Genomic DNA, 22,342 nt, shown 5'->3' on the forward strand with positions numbered 1-22,342 from the left:
TAATAATTGAATATAGCCATTGATTTTTTAAGAATATAACTTATGACTCTTCAAGAAAGATCCAGTGTAATATATTATAAAAATAAAGCGAACTGGATGGAATATGGGGAAAAATGCACCAAATTATTTTTCAATCTTCAATATAGAAATGCTACCAAAATGTTTTTTTTAAATTTGTTACAAATGATGGAGTCACGCATGATTTCCCAAATTATATTTTGAAAGAGGAAGTAAAAGTACTTTAAGAATATGTTTTTGTTTCAGGCTCCTCCATCTCCACTAACTGAAATTAATTGTACGGATTTTTTCCTAATAATAATGAAAAATTAATATCTGTTCAGAAAGATTCATGTGAAGGACAAATTACAGAGGAGGAACTGCTTGATGCAATTGGGGCCTTTAATAAGGATGGGAAAAGTTCAGGGCTGGATGGCATACCAGTGGAAGTATACAATTATATTTTTGATATACTCAAAGGACCATTATTAGCATGTTTTAACCACTCCTATATAAATGGTAGATTATCACTGTACACAACAAGGTCTGATATCATTATTACTGAAACAGGACCCAAGTGGTATATATAAAGATTCAGTCCGTTTAAAAAATTGGAGACCTCTTACACTTCAGTGTTGTGATGCAAAAATACTAGCAAATGCTTGGAGCATAGAATTTAAAAAGTATTGTTAGATATTATTCATCCTAATCAGACAGTTTTTTTTACATGGACGATACATTGGAGATAATATAAGACAAGTACTGGAAACAATAGAATACTACGAAATATCTGGGACACCAGGCCTGGTTTTCATAGCTGATTTTGAGAAGGTTTTTAATAAAGTACGACTGGAGTTCATATATAAATGCCTAGAATATTTCAATTTTGGGGAATCTCTTATAAAATGGGTTAAAGTTATGTATAGTAACCCTAGGTGTAAAATAGTCAATAATGGCTACATCTCAGAAAGTTTGAAACTATCTAGAGGAGTAAAACAAGGTCGTCCACTATCGGCATATCTATTTATTATTGTCATCGAAATGTTAGCTGTTAAGATTAGATCAAACAATAATATTAAGGGATTAGAAATACGTGGCTTAAAAACGAAGGTGTCATTGTACGCTGATGATTCATGTTTTCTTTTAAAACCACAATTAGTCTCTCCACAGCCTCATAGAGGATCTAGATACTTTTGCTATGTTCTCTGGATTAAAACCAAATTAGTGTACTATAGTGTACTATATTACGTATTGGATCACAAAAAAATGCAAATTCTACATTACCATGTAGTTTACCAATAAAATGGTCTGACGGAGATGTGGACATAATCGGTATACAAATTCCAAAAGAAAGAAATGATCTCACTCCAATAAATTTTTATAGAAAGTAAGCAAAAACAGATAAGATCTTGCTACCATGGAAGGGAAAATACCTGTCTATTTGTGGAAAAATCACCCTGATTAACTCTTTAGTCATATCACCATTTACCTATTTGCTTATGGTTTTGCCTACACCTAGTGACCTGCTTTTTAAATTATATGGACATAAAATATTCAATTATATTTGGAATGGCAAGCCAGATAAAATTAAAAGGGTCTATTCATATAACGAATATCAATTCGGAGGGCAGAAATTATGAAATATTAAAGCATTAGACCTCTCACTAAAGGCATCAGTCATACAAAAGTTATACTTAAATCCAAACTGGTTCTCTAGTAAATTGGTATGAATGTCTTATCCTATGTTCAAGAAGGGCCTTTTTCATATTACACCTGCCCACTTTCGGTTGTTTGAAAAGGAAATAGTCTCCAAAATATCTTTCTTTTTTAAACAAGCCTTAGAAAGTTGGTTGCAATTTCAGTTTAATCCACCTGAAAAGACAGAACAAATAATACAACAAATATTGTGGTTAAATTCAAATATACTAATTGATTTAAAAATTATATTTTTTGAAGAAATTTTTTAAAAAGGTATAATTTTTGTGAATGATATCATAAATAGGACTGGTGGAGTTGTCACACATGCAGCTAACACAGACATATGGAAATGTCTGCTCTACCCAAAATTACAACCAATTAATTGCAGCATTACCACAAAAATGGAAGAGGCAAGTAGAAGGGGAAAAAAGTAAGGAACTTGTATGTCGGCCCTGTATTAAAGAACATAAATGGTTAAAGAAAAGTGTGATAAATAAAAACATATACCAATTTCATTTAAGGACCAAAAACTGACAGCTGTGCCATATAAATTGCAAAATAGTTGGGAAGAGATTTTGGATGTACCCATTCCATGGCACATGGTTTATGAATCGATACGCAAAACAACGTCGGATTCAAAACTTCAATTTTTTTAAATTTAAATTACTATACACAACTCTTGCAACTAATAGAATGTTATATATATGGGGGATACAATCTTCCCAACTCTGCTGATTCTGCTGTGAGGAGGCAGAGTCATTAGATAATTTATTTTGGTATGGTCCATATGTAGTTCGTTTTTGGTCACAGGTCCAGGAATGGCTGAAGAATTGCAACATTTGCCTAGAACTAACACTACAGATAGCAATACTGGGTGATTTGAAAAGCCATAATCAATCAATAATATAATAATTATTTTAGCAAAAATGTTTATTTTTAATTTACAATCTGTAGAAGCTATGAGAACAGGAAGGTTCAATTATTTTGTGAAGCATCACAGCACAGTTGAAAAATATATTGCAAATAGAAATCCAAAATGGATGGTGTTGAGAGATCGATGGGAGGAGTTGAATGGAGCTGAAGGGTGGGACTAATAACAAGATAAACCATGTAAAACCTACGGGGTCTGTAAAATGTATATAGGTTCAGAACTTTTGTGAAATAGCACAGTTACAAATAGAAATAGAGGAAGGACTAAAAACAAACAAAAAATAACTATTGTAAAATAGAATGTGTCTGTAAAATGTGTATAAGATGAAGGTAAAAGCTGAAGTGTTTATTAGTTTACTCCAATTGGGGGATCGGTGGTAGGGTTTGCGGGGAATAATAATAAAGGTATATTCTTTTAAAAAGTATGTATGTCTATATAGGTATGTGTATCTATATACTGTATGTGTACATGTATGCATGCGTGTATGAATATATATATTTACCCCAAAAATATGTGGGGGATTGGAAATTATGCAGACAATTACTTTGATGGAAGCAACGATCTTTCCGCAATATTAAGCTGATCCACCCCTTAAAAAAAAAACTTTAAAAAAAACGTATGACTCTTCAGAAGCCAAAAAGGAAAATTGTTTCTAAACAATGTTATTTTAAAAAATGTGTAGTTTAAAAAAACAATTTTTTCTCATGGATCCATATTGATTCAATCTGTAGCCCCATGTATGAATTTGAGAGTGGTTATATTTCTCTATCTACATACCTCATCTGTTTACCAAAACAAGTTTTGGGATGGCCAAGTTGTTTTTTAAATCCCAAACTGTAGCTTTAAAGGATACCCAACCTTTGCTAATTTTACTGTACACTGTGTACACATTTCTGTATAAGTCTTATACTTTTAGATCTGATTTCTATTTACCAGATTGTATTTATACATCTGTTTTAATTTTTGTGTAAAGCGCTTCACAAAGTATGTACTGTAAGGACCAGAGTTATTCATAAAGGTATATCATTATTATTATAAGATCTTATTATAAGTCATTTTCAAGTTAATAATGTTGAGGGGTGAAAGGGTGGAACCATACACATAATTCAGTAGCAACCTTACCTGGTATAAACTTGGCCTGCAGAGTTAACCCCAAAGACACTACCATCAGTTGCCACCTCAATCATGGAAAGCTTGCCATCAATGTGACTCCACCCATTGTTTTGGCAGTCTTGATTCAGCTGGAAAACAGATTCAATCAGGGTTTTAGGACAATTTCAACAGTCATAATATGAAACAGTTTTAAAATAACTGACACTCTCCATCCTCTACTACTCTACTCCAGCTCTCACACTCTTTCCCAGATCTTACACTCATTAAGTAGATATCATCATTCTTGTTGACTGCCCAGCACCCAAAAGGTCCGCAACTAGAATACTTCACAGCTCCTGGCAACCTTATCCCTCGAAGGGATGAGTCAGCACCCATGAAGCCAAGTGAGGCACTTCTTGAAAGACACCCTGGAACATAGTCCATGTTGGCCACCACAACAAACTCATCCCCCCCAGCATCCAGCTGATTTACACCGGCTGATGACCACAAAGACAGAGACAGACAAGAAAACAAGGAGTATGCATCTGTGGGTACTTCCAAATGACCTACAATGGCATAATGTTAACATGTATAATTTACCCTGATGGTAATCAAGAAGCTAAGAAGCAGGTGTTCTCTGGGTTCATAATTGAGTAATGTTCTCCACTTACTTGCAAATTGAACCCAGTTACCGGCCACATACTTGAACATGAGGTTTCCGTTGCTGACACCCCAGATCCCTGCTGGTCCTACAGTGATATGCCTCAGGGAACCAGGCAGGCGGATCCATTCATCACCTACCAGGTAGTAGGGGATTTGACTTGTGTCCGTAGCAACCACTTGTCCCAGTCCTGCATCTATCTGCATCAGATTCTTGATAGCCACTACAATCTGACAGTCCCAGGCTATGGAGACACCAGATCAAAGACACATCAGTAGAGTACAGCAACAAAAAGGGGGATGAAATCATGGAGCCAACTTCATGATCAATTCCAAGTTGATCAAGCATGTTTCAGATGATGATAACTTACCGTGACTGATGGTCAGGAGACAGAGGACCAATAGGACGGCTGCAGTTGCTCTCATGATGTCTCTGTAGATCTACAGTATAAGTTTGGTTGAACACAGACTTTGTCCCCTTATATATTGCAGCCCTGCAAACACCTTTCAACCCCCATCAAATCATTATTAATGAGCTATTTATATTTGACAAACAACCTGTTCCAAGGAAACACTAACGAGAGGAGGATATAACCCCACCCTTCCCACACAGACACACAATAATAATATACACTGAACTAAAATAAAAAACGCAACATGTAAAGTGTTGGTCCTGTGTTTTATGAGTGGAAATAAAAAGATCACAGAAATGATCCATACGCACAAAAGCTTATTTCTCTCACCTACTGTACTTGGCAGGTGGCATATTTGTAGAGCTGTTTGATAAGGTTGCTAAGTGTTATAGGAGGACCCGTATAATGTTTATACTGTACAGACTGAGTGTAACACATTTTACACCCCTACCATCCCCCCTCAATGGAGAACAAATGTATTTTTGTTTTTATTTAAGTAATTTTTTATTGAATTTGTTATAATCTTTAAACACTTACACTACATGACCAAAGGTATGTGGACACCTTGCTCGTCAAAAATCTCATTCCAAAATCATGGGCATTAATATGGAGTTGGTCACCCCTTTGCTGCTATAACAGCCTCTACTCTTCTGGGAAGGCTTTCCTCTAGATGTTGGAACATTGCTGTGAGGACTTGCTTCCATTCAGCCACAAAAGCATTAGTGAGGTTGGGCACTGATGTTGGGCGAGTAGACCAATCAAGTTCTTCCTCACCAATCTCAACCAACCATTTCTGTATGGACCTCGCTCTGTGTACGGGGGCATTGTCATGATGAAACAGGAAAGGGCCTTCCCCAAACTGTTGCCACAAAGTTGGAAGCACAGACTCGTCTAGAATGTCATTGTATACTGTAGTGTTAAGATGTCCCTTCACTGGAACTAAGGGGTCTAGCCTGAACCATGAAAAACAACCCCAGACCATTATTCCTCCTCCAACAAACTTTATAGTTGGCACTATGCATTCGGACAGGTAGCATTCTCCTGGCATCCACCAAACCCAGATTTGTCCGTTGGACTGACAGATGGTGAAGCGTGATTCATCATTCCAAAGAACGGGTTTTGACCGCTCCAGTGAGCTTTACACTACTCCAGACAATACTTGGAATTATGCATGGTGATCTTAGGCTTGTGTGCAGCTGCTCGGCCATGGAAACCCATTTCATGAAGCTCCCGACGAACCGTTCTTGTGCTGACACTGCTTTCAGAGGCAGTTTGGAACTCTGTAGTGAGTGTTGCAACTGAGGACAGACGAAGTACTTCAGCACTCTGTGGTCCCATTTTGTGTGTTTGTGTGACCTACCACTTCGTTGGCTGAGCCGCTGTGGCTCCTAAACTTTTCCACTTCACAATAACAGCGCTTACAGTTGACCGGGGAAGCTTTAGCACGGCACAAATTTAATGAACTGACTTGTTGGAAAGGTGGCATCCTTGGATGGTGCCACATCTAAAGTCACTAAGCTCTTCAGTAAGGCCATTCTACTGCAAATGTTTGTCTATGGAGATTGCATGGCTGTGAGCTCAATTTTATACAATTGTCAACAACAATAGCCAAATCCACTCATTTGAGGGGGTGTCCACACATACACTATGTATACAAAAGTTATTTTTATCCCCCTCTCTATCCTCGTTTCTCTGTATCTTGCCCTTCCCTCCGTAAAAGAGTATAAAACATCTTGAATAATGATACCCATTATAAAGAACAGTTTCATCATAAAGTTAAAACATATGTCACGATATTCAAATGACACATTGAATCACCTGCCAGTAAAAGTTGAACTATTTCATGAGGAAGTGTAAAGCACATAAACCGTAAGATGTCAAAGGCTTTTTGGAATCAAAATAACAAATACCTGGGGGCGTATTAGTGTTGGCGGTAGCCTTGACGTTAGAGAGGCAGACCAGTAACCAGAGGGGTTTCAAATAGCAAAACCAGAAATTAGTCGAGTTCTACAGCATTTACCTTGGAGGAAATCATCTTAATAATTGAACAACACAGCATTTTTTTAAACTCAATGTTTTATTTGTGAAAAATCGTGAGGTAATATGAGAGATGATGAGCTATGACAAGGATTGGATTCACTGAAAAATAACTAAACCAATGTGCATTGTGTGCAACATGACGGTGCCTACGTTTTTACACTGATAATATCCTCTTGGAGGCAGAAGGAATGTTAACAGGCACCACAATGCTATCTCTCATATAAGGTAACCTAACGTAGCAGGAGTAAACTAAACGCTTGAAACTACTATACTGTCCTACCAAGCAAAAGAGCAGTAACTCCACATTTGGTCCAAAAAAACATTCTTTCTACATCAAATACATGCTTTATCATGTGGACAAATATCCCTCCTCAACTGTGTTGTATATGGAGAAAATAGGGGTTCATGTTTACAGTAACTGCAAAACGTTAGTGAAACCAAGGAAAAAGGCAGAAACTGGCATCACTCACGTCAGTTAGCATTTACCTTGGTTTCACTGAGCATTGGGCTGTAGTGTCTATGGAAGACCTTGGAATTATTTATTGTTCTTTGCTGATACAAGTATCAAACTATATGACACTGACAGCCACATACACATAAATATACGAACACAAGAAGGAAGTAACTGCCGTCTAGGATCATAGGTCATGTCAGAGGTCAGGGCCAATATGAATAAAAAAATGACCTCCTCATAAGAAAACATAACCACATCTCCAATGATCTGCCTACAATTTATTTGGCTGGACAATAAAACAACTTTGAAGTAATTCTTCTCAGTTTTACTATGAGCGGTTACTGCTCTTTTGCTTGGTGGGGCAGTATAGATCCCTTAAATCAAGGGGGTCAAACTCATTCCATGGACGGCCGAGTGTCTGTGGGTTTTTTCTTTTTTTCTTTCAGTTAAGACCTACACAACCAGGTGAGGGGAGTTTCTTACTAATTAGTGACCTTAATTCATCAATCCATTACAAGGGAGGAGCAAAAATCTGCAGACACACTGGCCTCCATGGAATGAGTTTGACACCCTTGATGTTGGGGATCAATAGAAGTTTCAGGTGTTTCGTTTATGCCTGCTACATTAAGTGTCACCTTGTTAAACTCCAATCAACAATCTCATCACAGGCTCTTTCCATTTCCCCTGAAAACCAGAACATCTGGTTGTTGAGGACTCGGCAGAGAATTTCACTTTCCTGCATTATCCTGCATTATCTTCTCTTGATTTTCACTACGATTTTAGCATGTAGCTTGGCATGATAATTAGCTAGTGCATAGCTAGTGCTAGTGCACCCTGCATAGCAGCCTCCAGTACAAGAGTCGTCCCATTAATTTCCAACCTGCGTCGACAAGACAGTTTCCACTAAATCAGGGGTATCAAACTCATTCCATGGAGGGCCGAGTTTCTGCGGGTTTTCGCTCCTCCCTTGTACCGGATTGATGAATTAAGGTCACTAATTAGTAAAACATCCCTCACCTGGTTGTCTAGGGTTTAATTGAAAGCGTAATCCAAAATCTAGCAGACACTGGCCCATCCATGGAATGATCTTTGGTACTCCTGATATAGTGGAAACTGTCTCGTCAACGCAGGTTGGCAATTAATGGGACGACTCTTGTACTGGAAGCAACTCTGCAGGGTGGTCACTAGCTGGCACAGCCACAAAGTCATAAAATCTAATACTAGCCTTCATCACACTAACCTTATGACTAACCCTAACGTGAAGACCAAAAATCACATTTTTTTTCAGGAGTTTTTATGATAGTAGCCAATTTTGACTTTGCATCTGGCCCATCCAGCGAAAACCGCTCTGCCTCCAGGACAAGATTTATCCCAAGAAATGTCAACCTGTCATGCCAAATGGATATATCACAGTTCTAAATTCCAAATTGAGGCTATTCAACTCTTTCCCTACGAGGTCCGGAGCATGCTGGTTTTCTGTTCTACCATATAATGAATTGCACCCACCTAGTGTCCCAGGTCTAAATAAGTCCCTGTTTAGAGGGCTTTCAACTAAAAAACGCAGTGGAATTGGCTTCGAGGTCCAGAGGTGAGTTTGAGGGTCCTAGATGGTTGGTGCCCCTTTCTACAGAAGACTGATAATGGCTTGCAAGTAGTCAACCTACACCAGCTCCTGTTTTAGATTCATCTAGAGAAACTAGGACAAATTAACCAGTCTGTTGAAATGTAATGTAAAATGTTGAGTTAGGCAAACCGGGTGTTTTCTGTATATGTTCCAAGGGGAGCTAATGTACTTATCGGAGTCTAAGGTGAGCTTGGTCACATTCTGTTGTCAGCCAGCCCAACCAGGTTACTGATGTTCATGGTGACAAATAATAGATCATTTGAGAACAAAAAGGATTCAAAAGCATGTGGGAACCCCCTGCTGAGTTAGGAGTCTACTCTCAATCAGCTCTCAAATTGTCAATCACCCATCAATCACTTTTCTTCTATGGTATAATGGCGTTCACAAAAGTTATATGTGGATTCCGCCACCCACTGAGCGGGCAGATAATAAGGATCCCAAGAGGGAAAACATTATTTGAAAAAAAGTATAAAATCTCAAACTATCATAACAGAAAATAACTCAACAAAATCAAACTTCATACTGCATCCACAGCCACATCTTCATTATTGTTGTCTCTTTCCCTTTCGACTCTCTTCACTGCCTCCACATAGGAGATCCGCTGCTCAGCCCTGAACCTTGACCCCTTCGACCTCCTTCACCCTAACAGGGTACTCAAGGAAATCCGAAGTATGATCCCCGCCACAGTTGCAACATTTTCCATTCACAGATTCTTCAATATCATACTTCTCCCATCTGCAAACATTTGACACGTGACCATATCCTTTACAATTCCCACACTGTAATGGTTTGGACACAAATGCTCTCACCACATTCCTCACATATCCAAACTTCACATACTCAGGTAGTCTCCAACAATAATATCAACAGGCTTTTCTCCTTCCTTCCATTTACCATACGGGTCAGGCAATGTGCACTGACCAATCCTAGGATTTACTGACTAAGGTACTTCTCTTCTTTATCCAATGAGGCTCCAGCTGTAACTCCTTTGGCAGGAGACCTGCTCAGAAGATTAATACATGTTATTTCTGACGTGGACAGTTTGGCCAGATCCAGTGCAGCTTCTTCAAGCACAGTCACCATTTCCTCCTCCAGCTTCCTTCCTGAGACTCCCCATCCATCACTCACACCTGTGAGCCTTCAATCCTGTCGGCACTCAAAGCACCTGTCCTGGCTACTACTGCTCCCTATGGGTGAGATAGAAATAGTGGAAATAGACTGTTGAACTGTGGCCCTGCCACTTCCCTACCTCTATTCCTAACAGTGGGACTTCCTATGGCAGCATTTCCCAAACTAGGTCCTCAGAACCCCAAAGAGTGAATGTTTTCTCCCCCTAGCACTACACAGCTGATTCAAATAATCAACTCATCAAGGTCGTATTATTTGAATCCTCCGTGTGGTTCTAGTGGCAAAAAACATCATCACAAAACAGATCTCTCAAGTTTCAGTTGATCTTAAATTCCTCTGTTCAAAACACAGAAATGAGTTTTAAAATGAATGCTTTATTTGTGGGATTTAAAAAAATATATATATATTTTACCTTTATTTAACCAGGCAAGTCAGTTAAGAACACATTCTTATTTTCAATGACGGCCTGGGAACAGTGGGTTAACTGCCTGTTCAGGGGCAGAACGACAGATTTGTACCTTGTCAGCTCGGGGGTTTGAACTCGCAACCTTCCGGTTACTAGTCCAACGCTCTAACCACTAGGCTACCCTGCCGCCCCAATGATGATATAATATGAGATAATAAGCAATGCCAAGGATTACATCAACTCTATTGATGACATTGGAAGGTACATGTTTTTACACTACGATCAATAGCAGACATAGCAAACCTCTAAGTGTTAATCAAGGAGTCATCAAGAAAAGAAAACAGCTTTTATAAGGCTGTTGGTGGTCAGTTTGTGGGAGAAAACATCTACATTGATAAAAAGAAGTTAAACCTCAGTACAGTCAATGATTACTATTGATAGAGATAAAGTACTAAAAATATATAGTTTTTTCGAATGAAGGAAACAGTTTTAGTAAGAAGGATTCTAATGAATTCATGTCCTCAATTCTCAAGCAGAAGGCTGTTCCAGAAAGAGAGATCAATGAGTTAGCAAGTGAGCTTGTCAGATCACGAACGGCCTTCAGCTACAGAGAAGAGGCTAATGTGTGCACACCATGGCGAAGCCAGACTTGGAGACGACCCAAAGACGTCCCAGGTCGTAGGTCACGTGCTTCATGTGCATGCACATTGGGATATTGCTCCATCCGGTGCCCTCTGGTTTACTGGCTGTGATGCCGTCTCTGTGTTGAAGAAAGGGGTGGGGTTTATGTTTTAAGCTCATCAATATTTATAAAGTGCATACATCTTTTGGACTTTATTAATTGTATATAGCCATTGATTTTTGAAGAATATAACTGCATTAGAAGCCTAAATGTAAGCTTGGACTCAATTGTTTGTAAACAATGGTATTGTAAACAAACAATGTATAGCTTTAAAAAGGCATGTTTAAAACAAACAAAACATGTCTTCTTCTCATAGTCTGTCCTTGCGTCCATAGATCCATCTATGCATTTGAGAATGGTTACATTTCTCTAGCGACATTCCTCGGCTTTTTACTAAAACAAGTGGCAGGGTGACCGCTTAGTTGTTGTTTTTCCTTCCAAACTGTAGCTTTAAAGGACATCCAACTTTGACATATTTTACCTTACGCTGTCTACACACTATTATACGTTTAGATCTGATTTCATTTATGTATCCATTTAAATGTTTGTGTAAAGAGCTTCATGTCACAAAGTTATGTACAGTCAGGACCAGAGTTATTGTTAAAGGAATATCATTATTATTACAAGTCATTTTCAAGTGAGTTATTTATGTTGAGGGGGAAAGGGTGGAACCGTAAGTAGTAATCTTACCTGGTAGAAACTTGGCCTGCAGAGTTGACCCCAAAGACACGACCATCAGTTGCCACCTCAATCATGGAAAGCTTGCCGTCAATGTGACTCCACCCGTTGTTTTGACAGGTGTCTCTGTTCACATTCTGGAAACAAACATTCATTTCAACAGTTATAATATGAAACAGTTTTAAAATAACTGACACTCTCCATCCTCTACTACTCTACTCCAGCTCTCACACTCTTTCCCAGATCTCACACTCATTAAGTAGATATCATCATTCTTGTTGACTGCCCAGCACCCAAAGGGTCCACAGCTGTAGTACTTCACAGCTCCTGGCAATCCTGTCCATGGAAGAGGTGAGCCTGGACCCTTGTAGCCAACTGTGGCACTACGTGTCCGACAGTGTGGTGTATCATTTATGTTAACCCCCACAACAAATTGGTCACCTCCAGCATCCAACTGCTTCAGACTGCCTGAAGACCACAAAGACAGACAGACAGACAGACAGACAGACAAGCAAACATGAAGTGTGTATCTGTGAGTTCTGCCAAATGACTTACAATGGCATTACGTTAAACATGTAACACATGAATACTTTTCTCAACAGCCTGATGGTATCAGGAAAGCTAAGAAGCAGGTGTCCTCTGGATAAATATTGAGTAATGCTCTCCACTAACCTGCAGCTTGCACCCAGTTACCGGCCACATACTTGTAGATTGAGTCTGCCTTGTTGATACCCCAGATCCCTGCTGGTTCTACAGTGATATGCTTCAGGGAACTAGGCAGGGGGATCCATTTATCACCTACCAGGTAGTAGGGGATTTGACTTGCCCCAGTCCTGCATCGATCTGCACCAGATTCTTGATATCCACTACAGGCTGACAGTCCCAACCTATGGAGACACCAGATCAAAGACACATGAGTAGAGTAAACCAGTAAAAAGGAGGATGAAATTATGGAGCCAACTTGATGATCAATTCCAAGTTTAATGTAGAGCTGCCTATAAAATACGTTTTCAGATGATGGTAACTTACCATGACTGACAGCCAGGAGACAGAGGACCAATAGGATGGCTGCAGTGGCTCTCATGATGTCTCTGTCGATCTACAGTATAAGTCTGGTAGCAGTTTGGCTGAACACAGACTTTGTCCCCTTATATATTGCAGCCCTGCAAACAGCTTTCAAACCCCATAAAACCATGAATGAGTTATTTATATTTGACAAACAACCTGTTCCAAGGGAAAGTTCATTGGAGGAGGATATTTTTTATTTTTTATTTCACCTTTATTTAACCAGGTAGGCAAGTTGAGAACAAGTTCTCATTTACAATTGCGACCTGGCAATATAACCCCGCCCTCCACACGCACGCACGCACGCACACACACACACACACACACACACACTATAATAATATACACTGAACAAAAATGATAGACGCAACAGGTGTTGGTCCCATGTTCCATGAGCGTAAATATCCCAGAAATGTTCCATACACACAAAAAAGCTTATTTTGCTCAAATTTTGCACACACATGTGTTTCCATCCCTGTTAGTAAGACTTTCTCCTTTGCCAAGATAATCCATCCACCTGACAGGTGTGGCATGTCAAGAAGCTGTTTAAACAGCATGACCATTACACATGTGCATCTTGTGCTTAGGACAATAAAAGGCCACTCTAAAATGTGCAGTTTTGTAACATAACAATGCCACAAATGTCTCAAGTTTTGAGGTAGTGTGCAATTGGCATGCTGGCTGCAGGAATGTCCACCAGAGCTGTTGCCAGAGAATTTAATGTTATTTTCTCTACCATAATCCACGTCCAACGTCGTTATTGAGAATTTTGCAGTATGACCATGTGTATGCTGTCGTGTGGGCGAGTGGTTGGCTGATGTCAACGTTGTGAACAGAGTGCCCAATGGTGGCGGTGGAATTATGGTATGTGCAGACATAAGCTACAGACAACGAGCACAATTCCATGTTATCGATGGCCATTTGAATGCACAGAGATACCGTGACGAGATCCTGAGGACCATTGTCGTGACATTCATCTGCCGCCATCTCCTCAAGTTTAAGCATGATAATGCACGGCCCCATGTCGCAAATATCTGTACACAATTCCTGGAAGCTGAAAATGTCCCAGTTCTTACATGGCCTGCATAATCACCAGGCATGTCACACATTGAGCATGTTTGGGATGCTCTGGATCAACGTGTACAACAGCGTGGTCCAGTTCCACCCAATATCCAGGAATTTCGATAAGACATTGAAGAGGAATGAGACAACATTCAGGACACAATCAACAGCCTGATCAACTCTATCCGAAGGAGATGTGTCACTGCACAGCAGATACTGGTTTTCTGATCCACACCCTTTTTTTTAAAGCATCTGTGACCAACTGATGCATATCTGTATCCCTAGTCATGTGAAATCCATAGATTACAGCCTAATTCATTTATTTCAATTGACTGATTTCATTATATGAACTGCAACTGAGTTAAAAAATTGAAATTGTTGCATGTTGCGTTTATATTTCTGTTCAGTTCAATATGAGAGATAATAACATGGTGTTAATCAAGGCATAAAGGGGAATGTGGTCACCCTTTATTTAGATAGTCCCATGTAGATGATCATACAATCAACAAACTGTTGATAAGCAACTGTTGTTAAGGTTACAGTTAGGGTTAGAATAAGGGTTAGGGTAAGGTTCAGACTAGTGTTAGTGGATGGTTAGTTGAAATGTTGTTGAAAGTTATTGACCATCTACAAACCATCTACTTGGGATTATCCATATAAGGTGTTACGATGACTGTTTTAACAGACACCATCACGCTATCTCTCAGACGAATAACAGCCTCAGAGACGGAATTGGTTATAAAAGACAACACCCTGTCCACACAAGGATACAGCGATAAGCAGACAGCCTGCCTTCCCGCCTTTTGGACTCTGATTGTTAAGGCAGAGTCAAGATTGTCTCATCATTATATACAGCATCTCTGACTACGTTTAGTTTAAATATCAACTACAGTTACCAGTAGGGTGATGGATTTATAGGATCCTTCCCACTATATGATTGACATGTAGTAATGTAGTAATAACATGTAGTAATAAAATCCCTAGTTATCAATTAAACGTTTATAGAAAAACTGCACTCGTGAAAATGACAGTTTATTAAATATTCTACAGCTGTAATGTCATCAGTCAAATCAAACTTTATTGATATAGCACATTTCTTACAACAAATGCATTTCAAGGTGTTCACAGTCATGCATTGAAAGGCATGTGACACGTAACATCCTTCCTCTTGTCATTTCTCTATAGGTGGCCTGAGGATTCTCTCTATCACATGCAAATGCCTCCGTGGACCTCGTGAGTTTAGCCATGCAGCCTATTTTGCCAGTTCACAATATCGGTTGTACAGATGTGTAATGTGTGTGGAGGAAGCCAGCCGTGCCCAACCAGGTGCAGTCAGTGGAAGACAAATACCGAGCCGGAGACTACAACCCTCTGTCCCAAGAGCCCACAGAGGAAGATCTTCAGTGGCTAAGGAACCATCTCTGGGGAAGTTTCAGTGAAATGGCATGACTCCTTGAACCTGAGGCAGAACAACTGCTACCCTCCCTGTTGTCCCTGTCTGTACCAAACATTGTTAAAAAACCAGGGCACCTGGGGCATGCAGAACACTGGCTGGCATGGTGCTGTCGTGGAGCATCAGGTGGCTATTTGGCAGGCAACAGTTGGACAGTTGGTAAACGATATCTGATGAACCAATCTGTACATTCTGTTGAATAAGTCCCACCAGTCTCTAAAAACACTCTCTGCTAAGTGCAGCTTGTGCCACATCTTTGAATAGAGCAAGATCAGCCTCTCTCCAATTATCTCATTGGATCAACCATTATCTCAGTCTTTCATTGGATCTCCCATTATCTCAGACTCTCATTGGATCTCCCATTATCTCAGTCTTTCATTGGATCTCCCATTATCTCAGTCTTTCATTGGATCTCCCATTATCTCAGTCTCTCATTGGATCTCCCATTATCTCAGTCTTTCATTGGATCTCCCATTATCGCAGTCTCTCATTGGATCTCCCATTATCTCAGTCTTTCATTGGATCTCCCATTATCTCAGTCTCTAATTGGATCTCCCATTATCTCAGACTCTCATTGGATCTCCCATTATCTCAGACTCTCATTGGATCTCCCATTATCTCAGTCTTTCATTGGATCTCCCATTATCTCAGTCTCTCATTGGATCTCCCATTATCTCAGTCTCTCATTGGATCCCCCGTTATCTCAGTCTTTTATAGTATTTACACAATGGTTTCACTTTCACACCTGACTGTAATTTAACAAATTACTCTACTTCATATGGATACTTTATATTATTTGTATTTTTTATTTAAGCTTTATTTAACTAGGCAAGTAAGTTAAGAACAAATTCATATTTACAATGATGGCCTACCCCGGCCGACCCTGGGCCAATTGTGCACCGCCCTACAGGACTCTCAATCACTGCCTGTTGTGATACAGCCTGGAATAGTGCCACCTCTAGCACTAAGATGCAGTGCCTTAGACCGCTGCGCCACTCGGGAGCCCCCATAACTAATGCAGTGAGGTGGTTAAATTATATATAGCCTGTTAATAATGTTATCATGACACCTGGTGAGACCCAGATGCAGACACAGGAGGCAGATGGTTGGAGTTTAAGATGTTTAATAAATCCAAAGGGAGTAGGCAAGAGAATGGTCGTGGACAAGCAAAAGGTCAAAACCAGTTCAGAGTTCAGGATGTACCGAAGGGCAGGCCGACTCAAGGTCAGGACAGGCAGAAGGGTCAGGCAGGCAGGCTTGGAGTCCAGAAAACAAGCAAGGGTCAGAACCGGGAGGACTAGCAAAAGGAGAAAAGGCCAAGCAGGAAACCGGGAAAACCGCTGGTAGGCTTGGACGTACAAGACGAACTGGCACAGAGAGACAGGAAACACAGGGATAAATACACTGGGGAAAACAAGCAACACCTGGAGACGGTGGAGACAATAACGAGGACAGGTGAAACAGATCAGGGTGTGATGGTTGTGTTGCTTGTATTCACAATGAAAATATAATTACATTGAAAAAATATATATATATTAGGCCTACTGTCACAATTTCACACATTTTCGACATATATTTTCCCCATTCTATGTGTCACGTCCTTAGTTCCTTTTTTATGTCTCTGTTTTAGGTTGGTCAGGGCGTGAGTTGGGGTGGGCATTCTATGTTTTTGTTCTATCTGGGTCTATGTTTTGTATTTCTACTTTTGGCCTGGGTCAATCGTTGTCTCTGATTGAGAACCATACTTAGGTAGCCTGTGTTCCCACTATGATTTGTGGGTAGTTATTTTCTGTCTCTGTACCAGACAGGACTGTTTCGTTTGTTTTTGTTATTTTTGTTAGAGTGTTCAGTGTAATTAAAAGATCATGGACACGTACCACGCTGCACCTTGGTCCTCTTCTTCCACCTACGACGATTGTTACACTAATCCCACCACTTGGCACTGTGTTTATGTATGGTCATGGTTGTGCATAAATTTACACGCCCTCTCAAGCAAATGTTCAGATTGATAAATGGTTTACACACAGATTTGTGCCTACGCACGGTTGATAAATGAGGCCCCTGGTCATCCATCGACGGGACCACAGTGAAGGTGGAAATATTCAAGGTCCTCGGTGTACACATCACTGACAAACTGAAATGCTCCACCCACACAGACAGTGTGCTGAAAAAGGCTGAAGAAATGTGTCTTGTCACCTAAAACCCTCACACACTTACAGATGCACAATTGAGAGCATCCTGTTTGGCTGTGTCACCTCTTGGTACGGCAACTGCACCGCCCGCAACTGCAGGGCTCTCCAGAGGGTGGTGCGGTCTGCCCAACGCATCACAAACTACCTGCCCTCCAGGACACCTAGAGCACCCAATGTCACAGGAAGGTCAAAAAGATCATCAAGGACAACAACTACCTGAACCACCGCCTGTTCACCCCGCTATCATCTAGAAGGCGAGGTCAGTACAGGTGCATCAAAGCTGGGACCGAGAGACTGAAAACAGCTTCTATCTCAAGGCCACCAAACTGTTAAATAGCCATCGCTTGCACATAGAGGCTGTTGCCTATATAGATAGCCTTGAAATCACTGGTCACTTTAATAAATGGATCACTAGTCACTTTAATAATGCCGCTTTAATGATGTTTACATATCTCGCATTACTCATCTCATATGTGTATACTGTATTCTATACTATCTATTCTATACTACTGAACCTATTGCATCTTAGCCTATGCCGCTCTAAAATTGCTCATCCATATACTTATAATTATATATTCTTACTCCATTCCTTTACTTAGATTTGTGTGTATTAGGTATCTGTTGTGGAATTGTTAGATATTACCTGTTAGATATTGCTGCACTGTCAGAACTAGAAACACAAGCATTTCGCTCCACTTGCAATAACATCTGCTAACCATGTGGAAGTGACCAATAACATTTGATTTGATTTGAAGAACACTTTTTAAGGCGCCACATACTGTAGCACCTTTTCTTTCTAAGAGTGAAGGCTTTTATAACTCTGGTATATTGAAATGATCATGGAACAGCAGGAAATGACCCAGATTGATCTTTTAGTGTTTGTGAAGTTCTATGCAGGTGTCCCCTCGGCTGCGTGTCAATACATGTTCAGTATTGGGGGGGATTAGTCAGGCTATTTACAGAGCAATATGGTCTGCAAAGAGTTTCCACAATATGTTTACATTCTAGGCAACTAGTCATTTGTTAATAATAAATTACACATTTGCCTCAGAGAGTAATGTAATGATTAGTGGGTAGTTACACATCTTTAATAGAGCACACTGTAAAAGGTGTTGTCAAATATGTACCTGACACCAATAGGACAGCTGTCAATCAAACTATGCATCAGGGAACTAAAGGTTCACCAGTTCCTGCACACTGTAGTACTGTAGCACTCTAGTCATATTTAACTTTAGAAGTAAGAAGATTCACAAAACAGATCTTTAACTGGATCTTTGCAGAGCTACCTTAAATCCCCCTGTTCAATATGATTTCAAACACACTGAAATGAGTTTCAAAATTAATGCTTTATTTGCAGGAAATTATTATATAATGACAAGGATTCCATTCAATCCTATTGATGACCTCTGAAGCACAGCAAAACCCATGTGGATCGTGACCGTGACCAAGTTTACACTACGATCAAATAGCAGCCATGGCAAAGCTCAATTGAAGTGTTGATCAATAATACAATGTCAAATTGTGTAAGAAAACATCATTGATAAGTTATTTTGTAATATCATTAAGATCAGTGTTTATTTTTGATAGAGATAAAGTACTGACAATATAGTTAGAGCAATAGGTTTTAGAGTGAAGGATTCTTGTGAATTATTGTTGAGAATTGAGATTGTTCCAGACAGAGAGATCAATGAGTTAGCAAGTGAGCTTGTCAGATCCCGAACGGCCTTCAGATGCAGAGGAGAGGCTAATGTGTGCACACCATGGTGAAGCCAGAATTGGAGATGACCCAAAGACGGCCCAGGTCATAGGTCACGTGCTTCATTGGCATGTACATTGGGATATTGCTCCATCCAGTGCCCTCTGGTTTACTGGCTGTGATGCCGTCTCTGTGTTGAAGAAAGGGGTGGGGTTTGCATTCAAAGTTTATAAAACGTTTTTGGACTTTAATAATTGTATATAGCTATTGATTTTATAAGAATATAACTTGTGACTCTTGAGCTTAACACAACCGCATCAGAAGCCAAAATGTATGTTTTTATTCAATTGTTTCTAAACAATGTTATTTAAAAAAAATGTGTTTAAAAAATACATTTTTTCTCATGGATCCAACCCCATAGAAAATCTTTGGAGGGACTTGAAAGTCCATGTTGCCCAGCAACAGCCCCAAAACATCACTGCTCTAGAGGAGATCTGCATGGAGGGATGGGCCAAAATACAAGCAACAGTGTGTGATAACCTTGTGAAGACTTACAGAAAACGTTTGACCTCTGTCATTGCCAACAAAGGGTATATAACAAAGTATTGAGAAACTTTTGTTTTTTACCAAATACTTATTTTCCACCATAATTTGCATATAAATTCATTAAAAATCCTACAATGTGATTTTCTAGATTTTTTCTCTCATTTTGTCTGTCATAGTTGAAGTGTACCTATGATGAAAATTACAGGCCTCTCATCTTTAAGTGGGAGAACTTGCACAATTGGTGGCTGACTAAATACTTTTTTGCCCCACTGTACTTGGACGAAATGTTTCCGCTGTTGACACTCCAGATCCCAGCTGGTCCTTCAGGTGACATACGTCAGGGAACCAGGCAGGCGGATCCAGTCATCACCTACCAGGTAGTAAGGGGATTTGATTTGTGTCCGTTGCAACCACTTGTCCCAGTCCTGCATCAGATTCTTGATATCCACTACAGGATGACAGTCCCAGGCTATGGAGACACCAGATCAAAGACACATGAGTAAAGTACAGCAGCAAAAAGGAGGATGAAATGGAGCCAACTTGATGATCAATTTGAAGTTTAATGTAGAGCTGCCTGTCAAATCATGTTTCAGATGATGGTAACTTACCATGACTGACGGCCAGGAGACAGAGGACCAATAGGACGGCTGCAGTGGTTCTCATGATGTCTCTGTAGAGCGACGGTGTAGGTTTGATAGTAGTTTGTTGAACACAGACTTTTTCCCCTTATATAGCCCTGCAAAAAGCTTTCAACCCCCATGAAATAATTATTAATGAGCTTTTATAGTTGACAAACAACCTGTTCCAAGGAAACGTTAACGGGGGGGGGGACGGGAGGACAAACAACCTGTTCCAAGGAAACGTTAACGGACCTGTTCCAAGGGGGGGAGGAGGACAAACAACCTGTTCCAGATAAATAGATATTTATTATATTTGTGTGTGTTCCATACACAAAAAAAGCTAGTGTACTTGGCAGGTGGCATATTTGTAGAGCTGTTTGATAAGGGTGCTAAGTGTTATAGGATGACCCATATAATGTTTATACTGTACCTGTCATGATTGTCGTAAGAAGCGGACCAAAATGTAGCATGGTATGTGTTCATGATGATATTTTAATTAAAGCACTGAACACCGAATACAAAACAATAAACAACCGTGACGCTATAAGAACTGTGCTGACACAAGCAACTAACATAGACAATCACCCACATTGACAAAACAGGCTACCTAAATATGGTTCCCAATCAGAGACAACGACTAACACCTGCCTCTGATTGAGAACCATATCGGGCCAAACACAGAAACAGACAAACTAGACATCCAACTTAGAATGCCCACTCAGATCACACCCTGACCAAACAAAACCTATAAACATACAAAGTAAACTATGGTCAGGGTGTGACAGTACCAGACTGAGTATAACACATTTTATACCGCTACCCTCCCCTGGCTCCTGCTCCATCAAATCAAATCATTCACACACTCACAGATAACACAGACACACACACATAGGGGTAGACAAATGCTGTTTAGGATTTTATATTTATCCATATGAACAGGGAAATTCCTATCTCCATTAAAATATTGCCTAATTAGTGGCCCCAGAACAGGGTGTTATCTCCACACGGGGATATCGCCTACTGCTGATCACTGTAGTATAGATAATCTTATATCCATCCAGATATGCAAAACTTCCCACAGAATACCCGTGCCTCCTATCTAATTGTGTAACACGGTCCCAAAATCCAATCTAACCTTGTATTTTCTAACCTCTACTTCTGGTGAAGTGCCAGGTATTACAAAATACTCACAATGACATGTGACAACAGTAATTGAATCTATTCAAGTGTACTTAGGTTTCGTCAGGCCAGTGTCTCCCTCAAACTCACAAAGTGACACACAGACTCCATTGGCTCTGGTCCCTCACCTTAGGGAAGTCCCCACTCTTGAGCGTGCCCTCAACAGGGGCATCGGTTGCCCTCAACTGGCTAGTTAACAATCATGGCTGGAGTCTGCCTCACTCCCCCTCACTGCCTCACAATTTTATCAACTCAACTCAGTCCTGTTAGTTACCTCAGCTGTGGCTTCTTAGGGAAGTCCCCAATCTTGAGCGTACCCTCAACAGGGACTCCTTTTTATGTATTTTTCTATTGGTGGATCATCTTGCTCCCCTTTCTCAATAGTTTGGGATCTGGTATCCACTCGTGCCCGCTTCCTCTCAGATATTAGGCAGTCCAGCTGCTCCTTCAGGAGTGCGGCTCCCCTGATATCCCAATTTGGGGATCCCCTGTGCACAGTTTACCAAGGTATTCAGGAGCGATCAACAGATGAAGTTACAGATCCCATCCTCGTCGCCAAATAATGTGGTGAATAATGAGGAGAGACAAGGTCAAACCCTAATCAGGATATTAACTTTTTTGAAATAACTTATCGATAAGGGAGCTGGTCGCAATACCCACACAAAAGTGAATAGAGTGAGAGCCAACTGAGTGGAGTGAGAACATAACCCAGAGGCTATCTCAAGA

The 22,342-nt window shown here is 40.2% G+C and overlaps 1 protein-coding gene, 1 long non-coding RNA gene and 1 pseudogene across 2 annotated transcripts; all 3 read right to left on the reverse strand.

Annotated features, from left to right (window-relative positions):
* Positions 1-3,748: 3,748 nt before the first annotated feature.
* LOC112241546 (fish-egg lectin) lies at positions 3,749-9,843 on the reverse strand (the record flags this gene model as incomplete). The annotated part of the gene is given in 5 exon segments (XM_042312561.1): positions 3,749-3,867; positions 3,998-4,215; positions 4,390-4,623; positions 4,750-4,819; positions 9,083-9,843. Coding segments are annotated over 4 exon segments (626 nt in total), but the record flags the coding sequence as incomplete, so codon positions are not given.
* Positions 9,844-10,564: 721 nt separating this feature from the next.
* On the reverse strand, positions 10,565-12,902 carry LOC112241917 (annotated as a pseudogene).
* A 6,000-nt stretch (positions 12,903-18,902) lies between these two features.
* LOC112241918 lies at positions 18,903-20,572 on the reverse strand. Its single transcript, XR_002952402.2, has 3 exons — positions 20,426-20,572; positions 20,192-20,286; positions 18,903-19,461 (listed from the first exon to the last, which is right to left on the reverse strand). It is a non-coding gene; the product is annotated as an uncharacterized LOC112241918 (long non-coding RNA).
* Positions 20,573-22,342: the final 1,770 nt, after the last annotated feature.

This window comes from Oncorhynchus tshawytscha, unplaced genomic scaffold (genome assembly GCF_018296145.1).
Source record: "Oncorhynchus tshawytscha isolate Ot180627B unplaced genomic scaffold, Otsh_v2.0 Un_contig_2393_pilon_pilon, whole genome shotgun sequence".
Lineage (NCBI taxonomy): Eukaryota > Metazoa > Chordata > Actinopteri > Salmoniformes > Salmonidae > Oncorhynchus > Oncorhynchus tshawytscha.